Source organism: Apteryx rowi, unplaced genomic scaffold (assembly GCF_003343035.1).
Source record: "Apteryx rowi isolate R43461 unplaced genomic scaffold, aptRow1 scaffold_88, whole genome shotgun sequence".
Classification (NCBI taxonomy): domain Eukaryota; kingdom Metazoa; phylum Chordata; class Aves; order Apterygiformes; family Apterygidae; genus Apteryx; species Apteryx rowi.
In genome coordinates, this window is record NW_020451182.1 from 93,686 (window position 1) to 113,842 (window position 20,157).

The 20,157-nt window shown below is 43.6% G+C and overlaps 1 protein-coding gene across 4 annotated transcripts in view; it reads left to right on the forward strand.

Annotated features, from left to right (window-relative positions):
• The first annotated feature begins 1,227 nt into the window (after nt 1-1,227).
• AREL1 (apoptosis resistant E3 ubiquitin protein ligase 1) overlaps nt 1,228-20,157 on the forward strand; it is a 42,862-nt gene continuing 23,932 nt past the window's right edge. For 3 of the 4 annotated variants that reach the window (XM_026090901.1, XM_026090899.1, XM_026090900.1), the window contains exons 1-19: nt 1,228-1,444; nt 4,545-4,779; nt 6,082-6,141; nt 6,805-7,031; nt 8,761-8,998; nt 10,021-10,190; nt 10,274-10,457; nt 11,178-11,425; nt 13,184-13,261; nt 13,751-13,892; nt 14,307-14,428; nt 16,222-16,297; nt 17,235-17,344; nt 17,845-18,024; nt 18,189-18,314; nt 18,509-18,638; nt 18,730-18,788; nt 18,964-19,068; nt 19,870-20,045. In XM_026090901.1, the coding sequence (XP_025946686.1) occupies nt 6,126-6,141; nt 6,805-7,031; nt 8,761-8,998; nt 10,021-10,190; nt 10,274-10,457; nt 11,178-11,425; nt 13,184-13,261; nt 13,751-13,892; nt 14,307-14,428; nt 16,222-16,297; nt 17,235-17,344; nt 17,845-18,024; nt 18,189-18,314; nt 18,509-18,638; nt 18,730-18,788; nt 18,964-19,068; nt 19,870-20,045 (2,387 nt within the window). In that variant the 5' untranslated portion in view covers nt 1,228-1,444; nt 4,545-4,779; nt 6,082-6,125. The remainder of the gene's footprint in view (nt 1,445-4,544; nt 4,780-6,081; nt 6,142-6,804; nt 7,032-8,760; nt 8,999-10,020; nt 10,191-10,273; nt 10,458-11,177; nt 11,426-13,183; nt 13,262-13,750; nt 13,893-14,306; nt 14,429-16,221; nt 16,298-17,234; nt 17,345-17,844; nt 18,025-18,188; nt 18,315-18,508; nt 18,639-18,729; nt 18,789-18,963; nt 19,069-19,869; nt 20,046-20,157) is intronic. The other variant, XM_026090902.1, reaches the window with a different exon arrangement.

Sequence of the window (20,157 nt, forward strand, 5' to 3'; positions counted from 1 at the left end):
CCAGGGGCCCCCGCGAGCCGCTGGGTGCCGCCTCGGCCGCTCCCTCCGGCGCCGCGCAGGGGCGGCCTGCTGGGTCCCGGGGGTGCCGGGCGCCCCGGGAGGGCTGAAGCCGCGCGGGAGCTTCCCCTCCTCCTCCTCCTCCCCGTCCTGCCGCGCCGGGGTGACGGGGCCGCCAGTGCCCTCCGTGTGCGGCCCGGCCCGGCCCAGCGGGCGCTCGGTCAGCGACGGCCGTTCTCCCCGGGCGCGGGGGAGCTCCGCGCCCCGGAGGCCGCCGGAGGTCAGCATCCCCCGCCAGCGGGCTGCCTTGCTCCCTGCGCGAGCAGCTTCGCTTGCTCTCTTCGCCTTTTTCTTTAGCGCTTCGGGGCAGGCCAAGGTTAGCTTCCTTACTTAGGGGCACCTAAGGAAAACAAAGGAGAAAAAGAAAAAGGAAATCTAATAGTCCTTGGCAACAGGCACCTCTTTAGATCCTGACTGCACCTGTGAACTTGAAAGGTTGGCTTTTTTCATCCTTAAGTGAAAACTGCAGAAGCCTCCAGTTTTCTGTTCAGTTTAGCAGGATGGTTTGGATGGTGTTGTTACATATTTTTGTGAGATGTTAAGTTGGTTGGGGATGCAAAGTCTGATTTTGCAACTGCGTCAAGTGTTGCTAGTTTCTGCAAAGACAAAACAAGGTATGGTGACCCTGACATGTCATGTTCAGCTGTTGTGAGTTGGAGAAAGAGAAAGCACACCCTACCATTTGCCCTTACTGCCACTTTCTTTTCTCTTTTTACAGAGCTGGGAGGTTAGGGAGGCCTTCTGTCCCCTTTCTTCTGCTTGTCTGGCTAGCATGTTTCTGAAGAATTAATGTATTCCTGGATTTGCAGGACCTTGGCTCTAGCTGATCAGCTTTTTCATAAAAAGCAGTACATTTTCATTATCCATACTTCTTAAGAATGCAATCCTAATTCTTATGACTTGCAATCCTAACAAATGAGCGTAACTTCAACTGTGCTTTCTGCAGCAATAATGGCACAATGTGACCTGAAATATCTGTTCTGCCTGTATAGGGAAATATTCTTATGGTTCTCAGACTAGGCTTTGGCTTGGTTTTTAGTGCCCTGTGCAAGGAAGGGTGAGCTAGGCCTCGCTGTGGTATCTTTCTTGTGCAGGTTCTGGGATTAGTGAGAACATGCAACTGTTGGTATCTTTCAAATGCAGCCTAGTTTTGTCTGTCTTCCTGGTCAGAAAAAGCAACAACACAGAGAGCAACAACACAGCTCAGGAGTCTCTCCCTGAAGTACTATCCTCATCAGAACTGTGACTGAGGAAGAAAATCAGACTGCAAGGAGTACTGGGTGCATTAAAGAAACTGCAGGGCTGAACTCACCATCTGGAAGATAGTACCRGACTTAACTGTTGGATGAGGAAATGCAGTTGGTGGAGCTCTGCTGGTGCTGGCAAGGTGATCCAAATGGTTCTGGTGAAAGATGTGATCAAGGGGGCACTCTGCTCTACCCACTCGTGTRTAGAGCAGCAAGTGGCTGAACATTGCTCTGGCTTGGGAAGCCGATTTGGTGTCAGGATAAGAAGTGAAAGAGCCTGACTTGTAAGCTGCCATCTGGCTGGCTTGCTGTGTTTGGGGAGAGGAGGAGCTCACAGCCCTCAAAGGTTGTTCAGCTAGATGAAGAGTCCTTGACTTAGGCTCTTGGCAATGGTCTCCCATATTTTTTTTCCTATTACCAGTATTATATTGGGACTGTGTGTGAACAGATATGACAGATTCCAGCCCTGAAGAGAGAAAGATGGATCTGTTCATATGGACCTTGGCTATTGATGTGGCTTTTGTCCTTGACAGCTGATATTGGAGTCTGCCCAGTGCTCTTTGAGCTGACTCTTCAGGCTTCTGTGGGTGTATTTGAAAGTTAGGTTCCCATGGGCATTCCTTTTTGTTCCTTTATGCATGTTTGACTTATGTGAGAAAATACTGGGCCTTTTCACTTAAAGGAGTTTTTTTTTTTCTTTTTTTGTCTGTGGCTGTTGGTAGTGGATATTTCTCTGCATGGATAGAGAGGGTATTCTGTTCAGAGATGAAGAGTTGCCTCACCTCTTTTGTTATGAGGTGGTGGCAAATTGTAAAAATGATTTAAACCCATCTTCTTAATTTTGGAACTTCTCAAGGGAGAGAAAAAAGAAAGTTAACGTTCATCCTAATAAAACAAGAGGCACAAAAGATTTTCTAGGGCCTTAGTAAATCTGTTCAGTATAGTATGGCCCCCACTGGCTCTGCAGCTGTAGCCACATGAATGTACCATTGCTGTGTTATGCTGCTTTTGTAGGTATAGTTTGGCTTGGGCTTCTTTCTGGAGCTTTGCCTTCTGTTCCTCTGGTTTCACAGGAGCCATAATATGAGCAAAACTTATTCCCATTGCTGGCCTTGTTTTCCTTGCTGACCTGAGAGAAGTTATGGCACTAATATAGTTTACTTTATGGTTCCATGCTGCCTATCCCAATTATGCAGGTACTTCTCCTTGGGATAAACCAAGAGTAAGCTTTCCAAATCCCTGTTTTCCCTGCAGGTGGCAGGAGACCATCACTTGCTGTGTCTTTGGATCAAGAACACTTAAGACCTGTAGCACAACTTAGCATATTTTTCTGTCCAGCTATGATGGCATCTTATACTGCTGCTGTTCAGAATTAGTTTCACAGATTGTTAGCTGATGGTTCTTAGTACTGATACTATTTTAATTTAGATCTTCATTCTGGTAAGGGAATGACAACATATCTTGGATACCAGCTACTTGTAATTAGGAATTTTGCCCCAGCATATCCCAGCTGCAAAAGCATCCTTGAAGCTGATGCCAGTGTACATGCTAGAAGGAAGCTGATTGTGCATATGACAGTTGCTTCATCTCCATGGGTCACCTGACTTGGCTCCTTGCCTACCATATCATGCAGAGATAATAAAATGAGAAGTTGCTGTGCTGATTGATGGAGATGGCTTGTTGGATGAAGGGAATTAGTTCTGAAATTCTGTAACCCAGGGCAAGTGACCCAGGTTTGTATTGACTTCAAAGGCCTTATAGTTGAAACTGTGGGTCTTTCTCTTTTTATGCTATCTTAAGAGAGACTGATTTGTGGTATGTTATATAGAAGAAGGGAAAGAGTTAGGGACTGGAGCAGAAATAGTTTGGGTAGGTGAACCAATTTTTTTGTCAATGTTTATTCAGTGACATGAAGAGGCTGGTTCTGTAAGATGCTGAGGGAGTTCTCACAGATTCCCAAACAGTGGTAAAATTCTGTGAAATTCCTCAGCTGTGCAGGGAAGAGGTGCACATCTTTCACAGAAAGGCCAAGTCAGAGAAGAGTTCCAAACAGGCGTTTGTAGCACAGACAAATAAGTGTTGTGCACTTTTTGATGACATCTTGGATACACACTGTGAGAGAACTAATATTTCAAGGAAATTGATAGATCTGTGATTCTTAATACAGAGAGAAAAGAGTTTAGAAGCCTGAAGCTTCATCTAGGAAGAAAATGAGAACTTGTGCTCTGGGGACTGAACACCATTTGCTCAACCAGAGGAAAGAAGAAAATTGCAGAGTAGGTGGGATTTTTCTTGAGCTGTGAGGGAGGAAAAGACAGCAGGAGTCTGGCTTCCTTTGCAGCACAGTTGAAGAACTCTGCACAGACTTGCCTGTTGGTTTTCATGTAAGCTAGAAAGCTTAGTGTCTGAGAGGAAGTGTGCAAAGGCATCAGGCTCTGTGTGATTAATGAGATGGAGAAAAATGAGAGACATCTTCCAAAGGGGAAGGCAGGTGATGGGGGAGTAAGGAGGAAGTGGCAGATGGTGCTGTGGCATGGCAGGCAAGTGGAGCACGTCACTTACATCCCCAGAAGTGGTGGTTCTTTTTACAGAAAGCTGCTGTGGTGAGCCTTCGCCTGCTGTTAATTTTGTTCTTGCTCCTTTATATGTTCTCTATTCTGAATGAATAGATACAGACTGGGTAGGTTCTGTGGCTTGTGTCCAGCATATGCCCTGTTTTTTTGTGGGCTGCATCAATCCTTGCTGTTAGATTTTTGTCTCAGTTTTGGCAGTAAACTGTAATTTAGTCGATAGTGCTTCTGGAACTGAAATGCCTTATGAGGATACCTGTTTTTTGAATACCATCAGCAACAAAAATCTGTCCCATCTGCTTTGGGGTCCAAGAACTTTCGAAGTTTTATCATTCTTAACTGAAATAGCCCTCTTAACCCGAGCAAAATTAGCTTGGGGTATTTTGTGGGGTGTGAAGGCTTCAAGCAGTACCTGATCCTTAGCACTCCTCCTGAAGAGTGCACAGGTACTTGTCCGCTCTGTGGAGCCCATCCGCCTGCTGAACCCTATGTAGGCCAACTGTATTTTGTTCCATCTTGAACCTGCCAGTTTCAGGGGGCCATATAATGAAGTGAGATTGTGGCATGTGGAGTTTGGGGTGAAGCCAAGCACTTCATGACATTTTGATACCTTTACAGCACCTCTTCTGTGGCTTTGACATCTGGTGATGAAGACTCTTGCATTTTACAGGGAGCATCACTGCAGGGCAGCCTGTTTCAACAAAGAGGAAGAAATTGCTGTGCTCAGGACCCCACCTTTCAGCAGTGATTCTGTGATGCAAGTTCCAGGAGTCTCTTTATCTGTGATGAACTTCTCCCTGGCCTCTTCTTGCTGACATTTGCCCCAGTGCTGGGCACAAACAGGAAGGATGCTGAAGAATGGGTACCGCCCTTTTGGCTTTTAGAACATGGGCACTTGTATAAAGGTATGTGACTGCTCTTTGGTCAGAGAGATGTGCAACTGTCACTGGAGGCCAGTGAAGGGGATTTGCTGGGCTGGAAAGTGATGGCCATTGTTGGGAGGAAAATGCCTAGCTTAAGCTTTCTGCATGCTGGTGTCTGCTGCTGCTGTTGAGATAACTGATGAATAACTCTCCATTTGTGCTTATTTAAAAAAAAAAAAAAAAAAAAAAAAAAAGAGGCAGCTTGAATGCACAGTGTAGCTTATCACTAAGTGAATGGTGAGGTGGTGAGCTATATTGTATGCATGAAGGTATGCCAAATTGTTTGTCTGATTGTCACACGTTCCTCGCTGCAGCTGCTCTTCTTTCATCTGTCAGCTACGTCTGATCAACCAAACAGCATGTTGTTGTGGGTGTAGTCTTTTTACTACATGTTTGTTTAACAGTCACCTCAGTGAGAACTTGATTCTAGACTGGTGTCTCTAAGAATTGCTATAATCTTAATAGCATACCGGAACAAGGTTTTAGCTTGTGCTTTGATCAGTGCACTTCTCCATGGCCTCTTGCATTTCTGAGGGCTGGGTGCAGACTTTTAGAATTGCAGATGTGGACAGTTTCCACGTTGCAGAATTGAGTAGGAAAATATGGGAGGACCATTTTCCAGTTGCATTCAAACTTCCTATAGTAGACTTAGAGGGGAAAATGTGTTCAACTCTGCCCTAAAAGAATTTTGTTTGGTTTGAACAATAGGAGTGGTCTTATCCACAGCCCTTTTATTCTGTAGCTTTTTTCCTAAGGTTATTGGTTGAGGGTCAGTTTCTTTCTGTTTTGATAGTGTCTGTCTGTGATTTGCCTTCATGGTAGACTAGATGTGATCTTTGACTTCCATTCTGTAGGTGTAAAAGCTTGGATGAGTGGTTTTCAGCTGCTGCTATTGCAGTCAGTGATCCTGCAACAAGTAGCTTCTTCTTGCAGTACCCGGAGCGCACTCTTACTGGTTTCAGTAGATAATGTATCATTCTTCTTTCAGACCGCTGAATCTGAAAAAGAATCCATGATGGTGAGAGAATTGTTCTTTGTAGCATGCTGAGTTCTTTGCATGTTTCACAACCTTATGGAATAATGCTTTAGAGATGTCCTTGGAGAGGAAGATAGATGTTCTCTGCATTCACTGAGACACTTAGAGTGGGGCAGGAGGTGAGGAATTTGTGTCAGACTCTGGTATTGCAGGGCCTAGGCATTTGTGTGAGGAATTGTGGATTAAGTTTAGGCCAATGTGTCTGAGGAAGAGTCATTGGACTGGACTTGGCCTATTTTGTGTTCTAGATGCAGCTGTGATCCTCGGCTGTGTGTCTCACCGAAGGGACCTGATGTTTTACATTATTGGTAAGTGAAGGAAGGGCTGCCACTATGTTTGTGGGCCTCTCCATAGGCTTTAGAGGGGTTTCTTGAAAGCTTCTGCTTTCATGTTAGTTTAGAGTCTACCTAACAAACATGAAGTTATCGTCTTCCTGCACTGTGCCCCTGCCTGGCAGACTTGCCTGTCCATCATTCATTTTGTTCCCAGACAAACTCCTTCCATTGACCTCACTGCTAAACTATTCCCTTCCTTTTTCTTTTGAGAACTAGTGTAGGATTGTTGCCTCCACGATGCTTCTTAATCCAGTCTTAATGTGATGTGCAGGGGTTGTGTGGTTATCTGTTTCTCTTGAGAGAATCTCTGTAGTTTTAGTTTGTGATTCAGAGGGAATTGCACGCTTATGTTGGGATGTATACTGGCCATACCTGAGATTCTGTACCACCTTTATCTGTTTTTTCCTCAACTTGCAGTTACTTCCAGAGTTTTAAGGGACTTTTTTTATCCTCTAACCTAACTTTTAGCATAACACACACCATAAATGTTCATTCAGTAGTTTCTGCATTAAACCTCTAATTTGTGGTTGAGTAGAATGACGTTAATAAAAGATATCTTGGGCTGATGTAGAGGGGACCTTGGTGYCTGACTGAGCCATGCTGCTGTAACCACCCTCTGTTCTCTCCTTGCTGCAGGTGGGATCACAGTATCTGTGGTAGCCTTCTTCTTCACCATTAAGTTCCTCTTTGAGCTTGCCGCACGTATAGTCAGCTTCCTTCAGCATGAGGACCGGGAACGCCGAGGGGAGCGAACTATTTATGACTACGTGCGAGGCAACTACCTGGACCCCCGGTCCTGCAAAATCTCCTGGGATTGGAAGGACCCCTATGAGGTGGGCCATAGCATGGCCTTCCGAGTGCATGTAAGGGAATGTTTCTGTTTCCACACAGCTTCGGGGGTAGAACGGAGGTCTGCCTTAGGGATAAACTCTTCAAATAGTTTGCACTGGGGCCAAGCTGGATGTAATCTAGGAGTAGGAAAGCTATCTGTTGGTGTCTTCTGCCTCCTCTAAGTGTGTTGCAGAACTCTGTGAGTGCATATGAGATTTGCACTCCTTTAAAATCTTATCTCTGTCACTTTAGAATGCTCTGAAGAGCCAGAGGGGGGCCAGGGTTGTCCTATCTGCTACTTTCTTTGCTGGGAAGTGAGTTGGCCAGCAACAGCTCCACTGAAGGCAAGGCCTATCTTTTGGTTGTGGAGCTGAAGTTAGGAGCCTGGGAGTGGGCATTTTACCAACCCAAGAGCTACAAAGCCTCATGGCTCCTCCCTACCCCATCCCTCCAGAAAAGAATGCCTCCATAACTTTGAGCATTATTCTCCATGATATGGAAAAGCCAGTCAAGGACCTTTGTTCCCCCAAATCCCAAAAGGCCAAGTCTAGGGGAATGGGACAAGCATACAAATGAGATAGATGATGAGTCTGAATGCTGAGGGTTTGGAGCTATGTGGAGAAAGTCTGAACAGGTTCTGCTGGCCTCATGTGCTTTTCCTTCCACCTACCCCACCCAGAAGGGTACTTAAGTAAGAGGGAAAGTTTGGCTAAGTTGTCATGCCCATCCCTCTCGGAAAGGTGGGGAAAACCCTTCAGCTCAATGTGAGTGAGAAGGAGTTCTGACCCCATGGCAGGCAGTGAAAAAGAGCTGAGGAGAAAGGGACTTGTTCTGTTCCAGCTATTTAAACTTATTCCCTCCACTCACTGACTCTCACTCTTGGGAGCTCCAAAAATCTGCCCATCTACTCCATGCTTGTCTCCCGTTTGCTCAGTCCTCTATTCATCAACAGTAGCTGTTGCATGCACTGGTTACTCTCCCTGTCAATCAAAGTACATGCCACTTCAGGCCCTATATCCTTCCTTATTTAGGAGCAGGGAATAGTAGCAGTTTTTGCTGATTGTCTGCAGGCCATTTGCTGATGGCAAGCAGGATCTGGCCCACAGGCTAACAGCTGAAGAGCTATGCACTTAGGGCTTCGAGGTATAATTTTTTCTTTGCAAGGAAGTACTGGTTGAGGTGTGATTCCTCCCAAAATTGTTTGTCAGATCAATTCCGTAGTTGAGCCAACTGTGATTGTGTCTAACACATTGTTTTCATGCTGCTGCTTCTTATCAGCACGGACTGGGTCACCTCCTTAGGTCAGTGTCTCCTGCACACCATTTTCTATAATAAATTGATGAGAGTTTCTACAGAGCTTTGCTGAGTACAAAGGGACAAGACCTACTTGTCTCTCTGTAAGAATGTGGCTTTACTTTTTCTCCTTTTGGTAGTGGGTTCTATTGGTTTCTGTTTTGATAAGTACTTACAGTGCAGAGAAGAAATGCCTAGAGGCATGTTCTTTTCGGGTCACTCGTTTGAACCCCAGCACAAAAGAGAACAAGGTTGTTCAATGCCCACTTGTGCCCTGTTCACTTGGGAGAACACAGCCTGTGTGACAGAGCTGGCTGTTCGTTTCCCTACCCCCCCCCCCCCCCCCCCCCCCCCGTGCTGAGCCAGGGTTCTTGCCCTTTTTGCTGCTTTGTTGCAAGGCGACTTGGTTTCTCTCCCTCTGTGCGCTGCGTATTTGTGCTGATTTGGACTTCTCCATTTCCCATGCAGTTATTCTATAAGAATGGGCAGCCCTTCCCTGCTCACCGGCCTGTGGGGCTGCGAGTTCACATCTGCCATGTGGAGCTAGCAATTGATATTCCTGTAACCCGGGAAGTTCTTCAGGAGCCTGATTCCAATGTGGTGAAAGTGGCCTTCACTGTGCGCAGGGCTGGGAGATATGAGATCACTATAAAACTCGGTGGCTTGAATGTGGCCTACAGCCCCTACTACAAGGTGTTTCAGCCAGGTAAGGTCTAGGTGGCCATGTAGTGATTCAATGTAGATTTGGAGGTACTGGAGGCAGTTAGGCATATATTTTTCCAGCTAAAATAGATAGGTGGCAGGGAAGGGGTTACCCTTTGCCATTTTCCTCTTTCCATGTGTAATTCCCAGCAATAGACTCATGTTTAAAACATGCTTGTGATTACCAACACATGGCAAAATAGAAACTGCCTTACAGCATAAATCATTAGTGTTTCTTAAATTCCCTAACCATTTATCACACTCTCCCTTTTGTATTAAGTTCTTCATGATCCATCTAGTAGTCAGAGAATGTCTTTTGTGAAAGTATTGAGTTATTTATATTTTGAATTAAAAATGCTTGTTTTTCGATTTGACTGTTATCCTCTGAATACCCTACTGTGTTCCTTTGAGCCTCTGAAGCAGTTGATACTTTAGAGTATATGCTTCTGTAGAGTATACATGTCTTGAAAAGGTTTTCTTTATATCCATTTTAAATTTGTTTCCTTCTGTTTTTGCTTTGTTTGATCCTGATCATCATCTTTTATATTTCATGTACACATTCATTAAAAGTACCTCCATTAAATCACATTGTGAATGGATGCAAAGCTTGCTAAGATACCCCTTTGGAAAGAGGAAGGTCAGATTCTACTCAGATAACCTTTGGGATAAATTTTGTGTGATACACTGAATTTGCAGGTTCCCTTGGATGTCAGCAGACTTGTACTTTGTGTACCAGCAGTGGGAGTGAGATCCCAAACTGATGGTTAGAATRGAGGAAAGAGCGTTCTTTAGAGGTAGAACCTGGGTTCACTTTATTGGTATTAAGTGTCTGACCCAAGGCAAACCCTGCACACCACAGTGTGCATTTCAGTGCTCAGGTACTTTGTTTTTTAGAATGCAAGGGCATAGAATGTATTGAGATTTTACCCATTTTAAAGGGGATTGTGCACCTATTTGCTTTTCCTTTCTTCTTTGTAGCTGCACCTGGCACTGTATTTGACTCTAAACTGTTTTTGTCTGCTTCAGGGATGGTTGTTCCCTCCAAAACCAAAATTGTCTGCCATTTTTCCACTCTGGTGCTGACCTGTGGGCAGCAGCACACCCTGCAGATTGTTCCAAGAGATGAGTATGACAATCCCACCAGCAATTCTGTGTCCCTGATAGATGAGCACAATTACAGCTTCTCCATCCATGAGGTGAGTGGGACCTCATCCCTTGCTGCTTGCCTTCAGGTGAGCTAGAGAAGACTGCCCCCTCTACTAATGTGTCTTCTGTTTAGCTGGGTCCTCAAGAAGAAGATGAGAGCTCCGATGTTTTGTTTGAGAAGTCTGTGGTGTGCAATCGGCAAACTTGCCAAGTGTTCTTGCGACTCACCTTGCACCGTAGGGGATGTTTCCATGCCTGCATCTCCTACCAGAACCAGCCCATAAGCAATGGTGATTTTGACATCATTGTCCTAAGTGGTGAGTCAAGAGCTGCTCAGTATTCTCCAGGTGCCCTCTTGCAGGATGCTATGCACACTCACGCAGCAGAGCTAAATGTGGCTTTGCTGTATGCTAGCCATGCTTAATTGCTCAAAGAATGCCTATTCATTCAAGTAAGCTAATCTAAATGAATTTGTTGCTGACAGGGGAGTTCTCTGAAGGYTGATGTTCTCTGTTCCCTTAGCAGATACAAGCCACATGTGTTTCCTCCTTTATCTTGGGGGATTTACCTCTGAGACAAGTAATTTTTACTGCTTGCTAGTCCTCTGTATCAGAGCCATACAGTAAGTGAGCCAATTGTGTATTGTATATGAAGCTATATGAATGAAGACCACTGAAAGCTATATACCTTTTTACCATTTTGTGATTCCCGATTTCTCAAGGAGTGAGTCAAAATCATATATGGCTGTCATATAGCTATGGCTTCAGGCTAGTGTTCTGAGAGAGAGAGGTATTCTGTATGCCTTCTTTCTTTTTTCTTGAACCATCCACTTTCTGAAGCCAGGGCAGAGAATCTAGTGTCTTGAAATCTCTTCATTCCCACTCCTGGGTTCTCTTTAGAGATTCACTTGACCAGATTTTCCTTTGGATAAATAGTCTTTTTTTAAATCTAATTTAGTGTTCTTCTGTGGTTTCTTTGCTTTTTGGTTCTTGGTTGCATTAAGCTTTACACAACTTTTCTATATCCATTTCCTACAGAGAATGAAAAGAACATTGTAGAACGCAACGTGTCCACCTCGGGTGTCAGTATTTACTTTGAAGCCTACCTTTACAATGCTTCTAGTTATACAAACACTCAGTGGCACCTCCCACCCACACACCTGAACTCCTCCCAGCGCCGTCCTTCTACCGCAACTGAGGATGAGGATGAAGATTCTCCCTCTGACAGCCAAACTCCTGAGAAAGTGAAGAAACCTAAAAAAGTGTACTGCTATGTGTCACCTAAGGTAAAGAACACACAGTTACTACCCTTGGACACATGGTCCAAATACACTGCAACTGAAGAGCTTCCTTGTACCCCATATCTTAACTCCAGATTTAGATGCTTCAGATTTGGCTAAAAAGTTTGCCTACAGATAGACAGCAAATTTAGAGCTCATGACTGAGAATGATAAAATAATCTTTGAAGTTTTAGGGCTCCATGGGTCTTTCTAGGTCTGATCCAAAACCTATAGGAAATTATCTCACTGATTATCAAGTAGACTTTCAGTTTGCCTTCCCTTTGTTCTGGTCAGGTCAGACCTGCAATTCCCTTCTCAGTTTCTGATACCTCTGGATCTGAGCTTAGAGGAAGACATTTCTCAGATCTTATGGGTTTGTCTGTCCTATCCTTGAGTGTTTCAGGGAAAAGGGGAAAAACGATCAGAGAACAAAGGGTAAATGTGTAAGTAGAAGAAACAGGATTAAAGCAAGATAAAAGGAACTTGTGATTCCTCTGTATTAGAACTGTGTTAGCAGAAACTGTTACCCCTTCTTATTGCCTATGAATATTCAGGGAAACTAGAAGGGTAGACAATTCCACAAAATCTACTAGTGAGTTCACTTTATTGATCAATTAATTGAATGAGTTCTGAAAAAATATAGTGATAAATTATCAATATAAACGTCTATTCCAGGAATAGTTTTCCTGATGAAGGAAGCTGGCTGGGGATATTTAAATCTGCTGCTTGCAGCACTAAAAATTGAATTTGGGACTGAGTACTGGATCCTTTTGAGCTTGGTAGTCCCTTTATATCTGGAGAATCATTCTGGACTTTCACAGTCTTTTCTGTTGGCATTACCTGGTAAAGAAGAGCATCAGAAATGCTTATTATTGCAAGTTCTGTTTATATGCCAAAGTTGTTAATGCATTTCTGATGCTTTTGCAGTTGTATCACTGGATAGACCTAGCGCATCTGCACTGTACATTAGATGAATGTTACCATGCTATTATTTCTTTAAGATGCTGCTGTTCATATTTGCTCAGTTCCTGGAGAAATGCTGCTGATCATTTTTTCCAGTCATTGCAGCTAGAACAGGCTTGTGCAGAAAATGGTTTTCTGTTTTGTCTAAGGATGCTTAAGTCTGGTCTTAGATTGCTCTCCAGAAAGCAGCAGTTCCACAGTTGGTAGTTGTTTGTTCTGCCAGAAATACTGTGCACACTGAAATTTCCACAAATCTTCCGGTTTTAGCAATTGCAAGTGCTTTTTAAAAATTGTTTGAAGTGATTATTCTGAAAATTAGTAAGTAATAGCAATAGTTCTGGTAGGTGGAGGGTGTTGTTTGTTTGTTTGTTTGTTTGTTTTGTCTGTCTGTCTCTTTTTTTTTTTTTCCAGAGCCTTTTTGTTAATGCATTGTGATCTTGTTCTGAATTCAGCTTCTCAAGTGTGTTTAATTTACCCTCCAATGAGACTAGAAGTGTTTTACTGAACACCATGGCTTACTGCTGTATAATCTATATCACACTGGTATCCCACATGCATCACAAATGTGTGCAGTAAAATCTTATTGGGAAGTTGCTTATGGTTCTGTATGCTATTGCCAACTTTAAAGGTTTTTATGTATCATGCCAGAGGAAGATTCCACCCAAATTAGCAGAAACCTGCCCCTGGGGTTGGAGGGAGGTCTGTCTAGTGGGTTTGTCTGTCCTGTACTTCAAGTATTTCAGGGAAAAGCTTTAATAGATACATGACTTTCAACATTTTCTTTTCCTTGTGGTTACTCAGCAATTCTCAGTAAAAGAATTCTACTTGAAGATAATTCCTTGGCGCCTTTTCACCTTTAGAGTGTGTCCTGGCACAAAGGTGAGTCTGTCTACATGTAGCTACCACTGCATCTTCCATGTTGCTGGCTTGCAGTCCTTGTGAATGAGTCTCTCCTTTAGAGAAGGGTTTATACCTACCAAGTGACTATTCTGTTCTGAAAGATTCAGACTATGGAATTCCCTCTTAGTGCCTAAATTCTGCTAATATGTATGAGTAGGAACTAGTTGTATCACTTCTTCCTGACTTTTTTTCCCAGTACTAGGCATAAATCTTGATTCCTTTTGCATTTCTTCTGTTTTCCCCATAACTCTGCTGTGACTGTCCCTACTGAAGGCCCTAGCCTAGGGATTGCTGTTTGAGGCAGCCTTCCAACTGGAGTTCAGATACTTAAAGTAGTGTTACTGTTAACTGCATTTGCATGGGTGAGCAGAGAGAGTCTGAGAGCGCAGGAGGTGGTGCTCTATCTACTGAACATGCTGTACCTTCTGCATGATAGTTTTACCCTTTCTTGCATCTTTTTGCTGCTAGTTTTCATACCTTGGTCCTGACCCTGTGCACAAACTACTGACACTGGTGGTGGATGATGGGATCCAGCCCCCTGTGGAGCTCAGCTGCAAGGAGAGGAACATCTTGGCAGCTACTTTCATTCGCTCTCTGCATAAAAACATAGGTAAAGAGGCTGGGAGGTGGGTACAGTAGTCAGGAAGTTAGCACTTGAGTCTGCTAGTTTTCCTTATGAATGAAGATTGTCAGCATTGAACGACCTCTGATGAGAACTCTGTAATTCTTGCAGTTCATGTTTTGATCCTGGGGGCACTTCCAGGGAATGTATTTCATAATGCCAGCAGTTCCTTTTCAGTTTGGCTTTTCTGTCGCTCTCTTTGAACGCCCCCCTATCAGTATCTGAATGTCTGCAAAACTAACCACAGACTGCCCACAGACTGAGAGTTCTGTCTCCAAACTTTGCTGTAACAAACTCATCCTTGAATTATAAAGCTAACCTGTGCAATTAGGCTTAGAAGTGACCTCTAGACATTTGGGATGTTGGCAGCTCAGGCCTGACCCAAACTGTCACTGTTCTCAGGAGGCTCAGAGACCTTCCAGGACAAAGTGAACTTCTTTCAGCGGGAGCTGCGTCAGGTGCATATGAAAAGACCTCATTCGAAGGTCACGCTGAAGGTCAGCCGTCATTGTCTGTTGGAGTCGGTGAGTGTATAGGTCACTTCACCTAAGACCAGTGCTTCCTCCATCCTTTATTTGCTGCTCGGTGCCTAATGAAATCCAAACTGACATGTGCTAGGGCAACCATGCCAAGAATGGCTGATTATTTTGTTTCAAGGCAGGCACTAGTAGTCAGCCTTGAGACAGGAAGAAGAAGAAAAAAAAATCGCAAGGTTGCACTTTTGGGCTCAGTCCTGGTAACTGCCCTTACCTGTGGGATGCTCTGTTTCTTTTCTACAGATAGTAAGATCAGGTCAAACTCTAAGTAATTAGGAAGCTTTGGCTCTGTTAAATTTTTTAAGCAACACTTCAGAGAGTAAAGGAAGCCCTGAGAGGTTTCTACGTTAGATGCTTGCATAACTTATAAAAGTAGAAATTCTCTGGCTGGTGCTATCCTGTCTCCACTTTACATGGGAACCTGAGGCCCAGAGAGAGACTATGTCTATCAGGACTAAATTTGGGATTGGAACCTGGAGTTCTTGAGTCCCTATCTGCTATTTTTTTGCTACAAAGCTGTTCACTAAGTTGAACTCTCATGTCAGGTAATACCAAGCTGCATGCATGAAGTTCTTGCACTGAACCACTGCTACAAGCCCATCTGTGCAATGATAAAATACTCTGTAGAGCCTTGGAGTTGAGTCTTCACTGGAGCTGACCTGAGCTGACATGTTTCCCAAACTGAACTTAAGAAAGAGACATTCATATAATACAGCTCTCAATTGACATTCTGAATACTGCATACACAGAACAGGCAGTTGTCCTGACTTATTGTTTCCACATGTCTCATAAYAGAATTGTTATAAAGATGGAAAAGAACATTTCTGGGGGAGGCAGGACTGGCTAGGATTTTCCTTGATTTGCACTCAGTAAATCTGTATTTTGGAATATTTTCTGCACGTACAGAATTACACTGTTTACAAGATTTTGTTTCAGTTAATAGCTTGTTACAAAATGACTTCACTTCTAACAGTATTTCCATGACTTCTTTTCCCTGCTATTTTAGAAATTGGTGCACTATTGTTAGCACTGGTGTTACAGCCTGGTAAGAGGAAATAAATTAAGTGCTAAAATAATAAATGTAAGCATTAGTTTACAAGGTTGATAGATGCAATGAATGCGACCAGTGTGTTTAGCCCAAAGGAGTGACTAGCATGATGTTTCAATTTATTTGAAGATCAGCTAGTCAGAGCTAACTGTTTTCTTCAGGACTGCTGTGTAGCTTTTGCTTTTTCTTCATTGGAATCCAGAATCGGGACAGAAGTAGTTATAGACACTTGAAAGATTTTGTTACTTTTTTTGCATTGTGACTTGCTTTAAGTATGAACTTGGTGAATCCTTCAAGCTATTTTCTAATGCTCTCAAAAAGGTTCCTTTTTTAAATCTGACTCGTGGGCAGAGACTGCTTTACAAGAATTGCTCTTACCCACAGGCATTTTAATACTTTAAACAATATTGCACTGCAGCTTTGAGGGGGATGCATCTGGGCTGTGGTAGGACTGTTGCTAAACTGCATACTGGTTTTAAGATGAACTGTTTTTATGTGAATCATGTTTTTCTACTACTTTTAATAGAAAATGAAGAATTGACTTCTATGGCTTTAGATAAGTAAAAGTTAGACCCTAGGATTTCCTAGTTCAGTTTTGTTCTTTAAACTACCAGACTGTATTTCTTGTGTTTTGTGTTGCTTAAATTGCCCATCCACATGTGCAGGATTTCATACTGGTGACTGGGTGCCAAGCAGTAACAGCTGCTGCTACTTTCCTGTGGTTTTTTTGCAGTCTCTCAAAGCAACACGGAATTTTTCTGTTTCTGACTGGAGCAAAAACTTTGAAGTGATTTTTCAGGATGAAGAAGGTGAGTTAACCTTGCTTAAGAATATGCTTCAGGAGGGAGTGAAAAAAGTGATGGTGGAGTTTTGTTAGTCTGAAATTCTGGTTTCTTGTAGTACATCGGTCCATTGTGGTTTCCAGCCCTGTCACTTTTTCACTGATATTAATAAATTATCCTGCTGGTGTTATTCTGTCCCCGCTTTACATAGGGACCTGAGGCCCAGTGAGAGACTGTCTATCAGTATTAGATTTGGAAGCAGAACCTTGAGTTCTTGAGTCCCTGTCTACTGTTTTTTGCTACAAAGCCATTCTTCATTCGTGTGCAACTGGTTCTCCCCCATACCACCTGTAAATGGTGGTTAAGTTGATACAGGGTGCTACTTGCTAAAGAAAGGGTGAATGTTGTGAAGAGGGAGGTTTGGTAAGTCCCTTGTGTAGTTACGCTTATTGTATGAGCTAACTCAGCCTTGTTTTGGAAATCTGAACATGAAACCATAGGTCATGTGAGAGAATAAAAAATCCTGTTAGTGGCAAGAATGTGATACAAGGGTAGTTACAGGAAAATGAATTAGGCAAATGTTTCTGCCTGTTTACTCTACGGATATCTTAACAGTAGGAAGAATTTTTGGAATTGAACTGGAGACAATGGTTCTTTGCCTAAGAGTTTGTTTTCCTGGTATCTCTGGCCAAGATCGGGGCTGCTCACGTCTGGTTGTTGTTGGATCTGAACTACAGCTGAACTTTGCCAGGATGATATTTCCTTTAAGTGCCAAGTGGCTTGGCAGAAGGATGCCCAGTCCTGGCAAAAGAGACTAGCTGCAGTGTTTGTGTTCCCGCAGTGGGTGCAAGCTCCTTTAAAAATAAATAAATAAATAATTGGATAGTGCTGATCTAGGCAAAGACTAGAGAATACTGAGCACTAGTTTTGACTCATGGATGACCAAACTTGTTTTATCTTGTAGCTCTGGACTGGGGAGGTCCACGCAGAGAGTGGTTTGAGCTCATCTGTAAGGCGTTATTTGATACCACCAATCAACTCTTTACCCGTTTTAGTGATAACAACCAGGCCCTGGTGAGTCTGCGGTTTCCTATGCTGGATGGGCAAAACTGGGTGTGTTGGCATGCTATTGGCTAACTGGTAAATTCATTAAGTCTGCAACCTTGCCCCTGCTTTAGCAGGCCTGCCCAGTCACTTCGTGTGCCTTTCTCAAAGCTTTGCTGGATCATCTTACCCTGTTGAAGCATCAGAGAATAGGCTGCCTGAACAGAACAGCTAGTTAGCTGGGAAGGCTGGATTTCTGAGAAGAGAAGATGGCATCGGGGGCTTTGTTAGGTTTGAATCTTTCAGAATCTATTTCTGGTCTCACAGGTTCTGGCCTGTGCATGTGAAGCATTTTTTTTATTCTTCTTAGGCAGGCTCAGCATTTCATTTCTACTGCTTGGCTCTGAAAATGCTACTACAAAGCTCCTTGGGCAGCCTGAGAGATACAGCAACTTGAACTGATGCTATTCCTACTATTTGTGCTAGTCTTGTCTGGTACTCAAATATTTTAATTCCCTTCCTCTTTGCAGGTTCATCCAAATCCAGGGCGCCCCCCACATTTACGACTGAAAGTGTATGAGTTTGCAGGCCGCCTGGTGGGGAAGTGTCTTTATGAATCGTCTCTGGGCGGTGCTTACAAACAACTGGTGCGAGCTCGCTTCACCCGATCCTTCCTGGCTCAGATCATAGGACTTCGTATGCATTACAAGGTGAACCTTCCTTGCCTTGTATGAAGCCTGTATTGGGTTGTGGGTAGAGGCTAAATGCTAGTGTAATAGAAGAAGATCCAGAATCCTGGCTAGCCATGTACGTTAATTTTTTTTCTTTTCTCTCTCTCTGCCCCATACACCCCTGCCTCTTTCTTTTTGCTCAGTATTTTGAAACAGATGACCCAGAATTCTATAAATCCAAGGTGTGTTTYATACTGAACAATGATGTGAGTGAGATGGATTTGGTCTTTGCTGAAGAGAAGTACAGCAAAACAGGACAGCTGGAGAAGGTGAGGGAGACATTCCTGAAAGTGGGACAGTTCAACCCCTTCCACCTGTAGCAAGGGAGGCTGGGAACTGTGCCATGTGACCCAGAAAAGTGAGCTTATTCTGGACAGTATAAAGGAGTGTCCATTCCAGTTGGGAGTTTGCGTTTGGGGAATGCTGCTGCTCATACTCATGTCAAGTGATCTCCTGTTTCCAGGTGGTTGAACTTGTGACAGGAGGAGCTCAGGTGCCAGTAACCAATGAAAACAAAATTTTGTATTTGAATCTGCTTGCACAGTACAGGCTGGCTAATCAGGTTAGAGAGGAGGTGGATCACTTCCTGAAAGGTAATATGCTGTGTGTTCCCCCTTCCTTTTGCCTTTATGTCCTGGAGGCTAGTACTCACTTGCTCTCCTCTCCTCTCCTCTTCTCTTCCAGGTCTTAATGAACTAGTTCCTGAGAACCTCCTGGCTATTTTTGATGAGAATGAGCTAGAGGTAATTGCTGCCTTCCTAAGCATCCTTACCTATGCTTACTCTCCTCTCTGAGAAATAAAGAGCTTTTTGGATCTGGAATAAAGCCAGAATGTTTCTTCTCTAAGCACTTGAAGCATTTGTAATTTGAACAGTAGCTGTCTTTGAGTTTCCTGGGGTCCTGACCTTCTTACTGCAGTCCCTTGCCTTTCAGTTGCTTATGTGTGGTACTGGGGACATCAGTGTCTGTGACTTCAAGGCACATGCTGTAGTGGTAGGAGGCTCTTGGCATTTCCGTGAGAAGGTAAGTGAAAGGGTTTCTTCCTCCTGCTTGCTGAAATCAGTTAGCCCAACTACAGCAGTGGTCTGTTTAAGAAAAGCCAACAAAGCTCTCATTAAGAACATTTCAGCGGGGAGTCAAGAGGAATTGGTGGGAGTTATGCTACTGAAGATATTCATGGTGATATGCTTATCTCTAAGGGATGCTTTAAGATCATGATTGCAGCCCAGACTGAGATGTAGTACTGGGAATTAAGTACTGTAGTAGACACTCCTGATATAGTAGCCTAAATTTGTACCCTGTAATGGTCCCCATCCCTGCTTTTTCCGATGGTGGGGGATGGGAAGGGGAGCACCTGGGACTGCAGTCAGCTTCATTTAGAAAAATAATGGAAATTGCCAAAACATCTAAGATGAAAACAGGTTGGAGAAGAAGTTCCTGTTCCACCTTCCTGCAAAAGTATCAGAAGATGTAAAAAACAAAACCAAAAAAACCCCAAGAGATTAGCCTAGTGCAGGAAGCAAATGCTCTACTGTGCTATTAACTTACCTAGCTTGCCTATACAGATATTTCTTTAAAAAAAAAAAATCTGTGGGGAGAGAAGAAGTGCTTCTTTAAAGGAAAGTGCTAGTGGTAGGTAGTGACATGAGACAACACTTAACTGGTAAGAAACTATATGATCCTTGCCTCTGTTTCACCCTGATAAAACAGATAATTATGACTGGTAGTAGAACACTTGCTTACAAGTGGTCTTCTTGTGACCTGCTCTTACACTTATTTGATTTGTTTGCCTGACCTGGCTTTGCCTTTCTTGTTTCCTAATAGGTCATGAGGTGGTTTTGGACTGTGGTCTCCAGTTTCACACAGGAAGAGCTGGCCAGGCTCCTGCAGTTCACAACTGGTTCCTCCCAGCTGCCCCCAGGAGGGTTTGCTGCACTCTGTCCATCTTTCCAGATCATTGCAGCTCCAACCCACAGTACATTACCGACAGCCCACACTTGGTAAGTACCCCAGTGTGGGGGAACTTTCTGCGTTTTGCTTTGGGAAGCCACCACTAGCTATTTGTGGTGGGCAAGCAGTGTATAAAATGTAATGTGTGTGGCCATCTTGTCA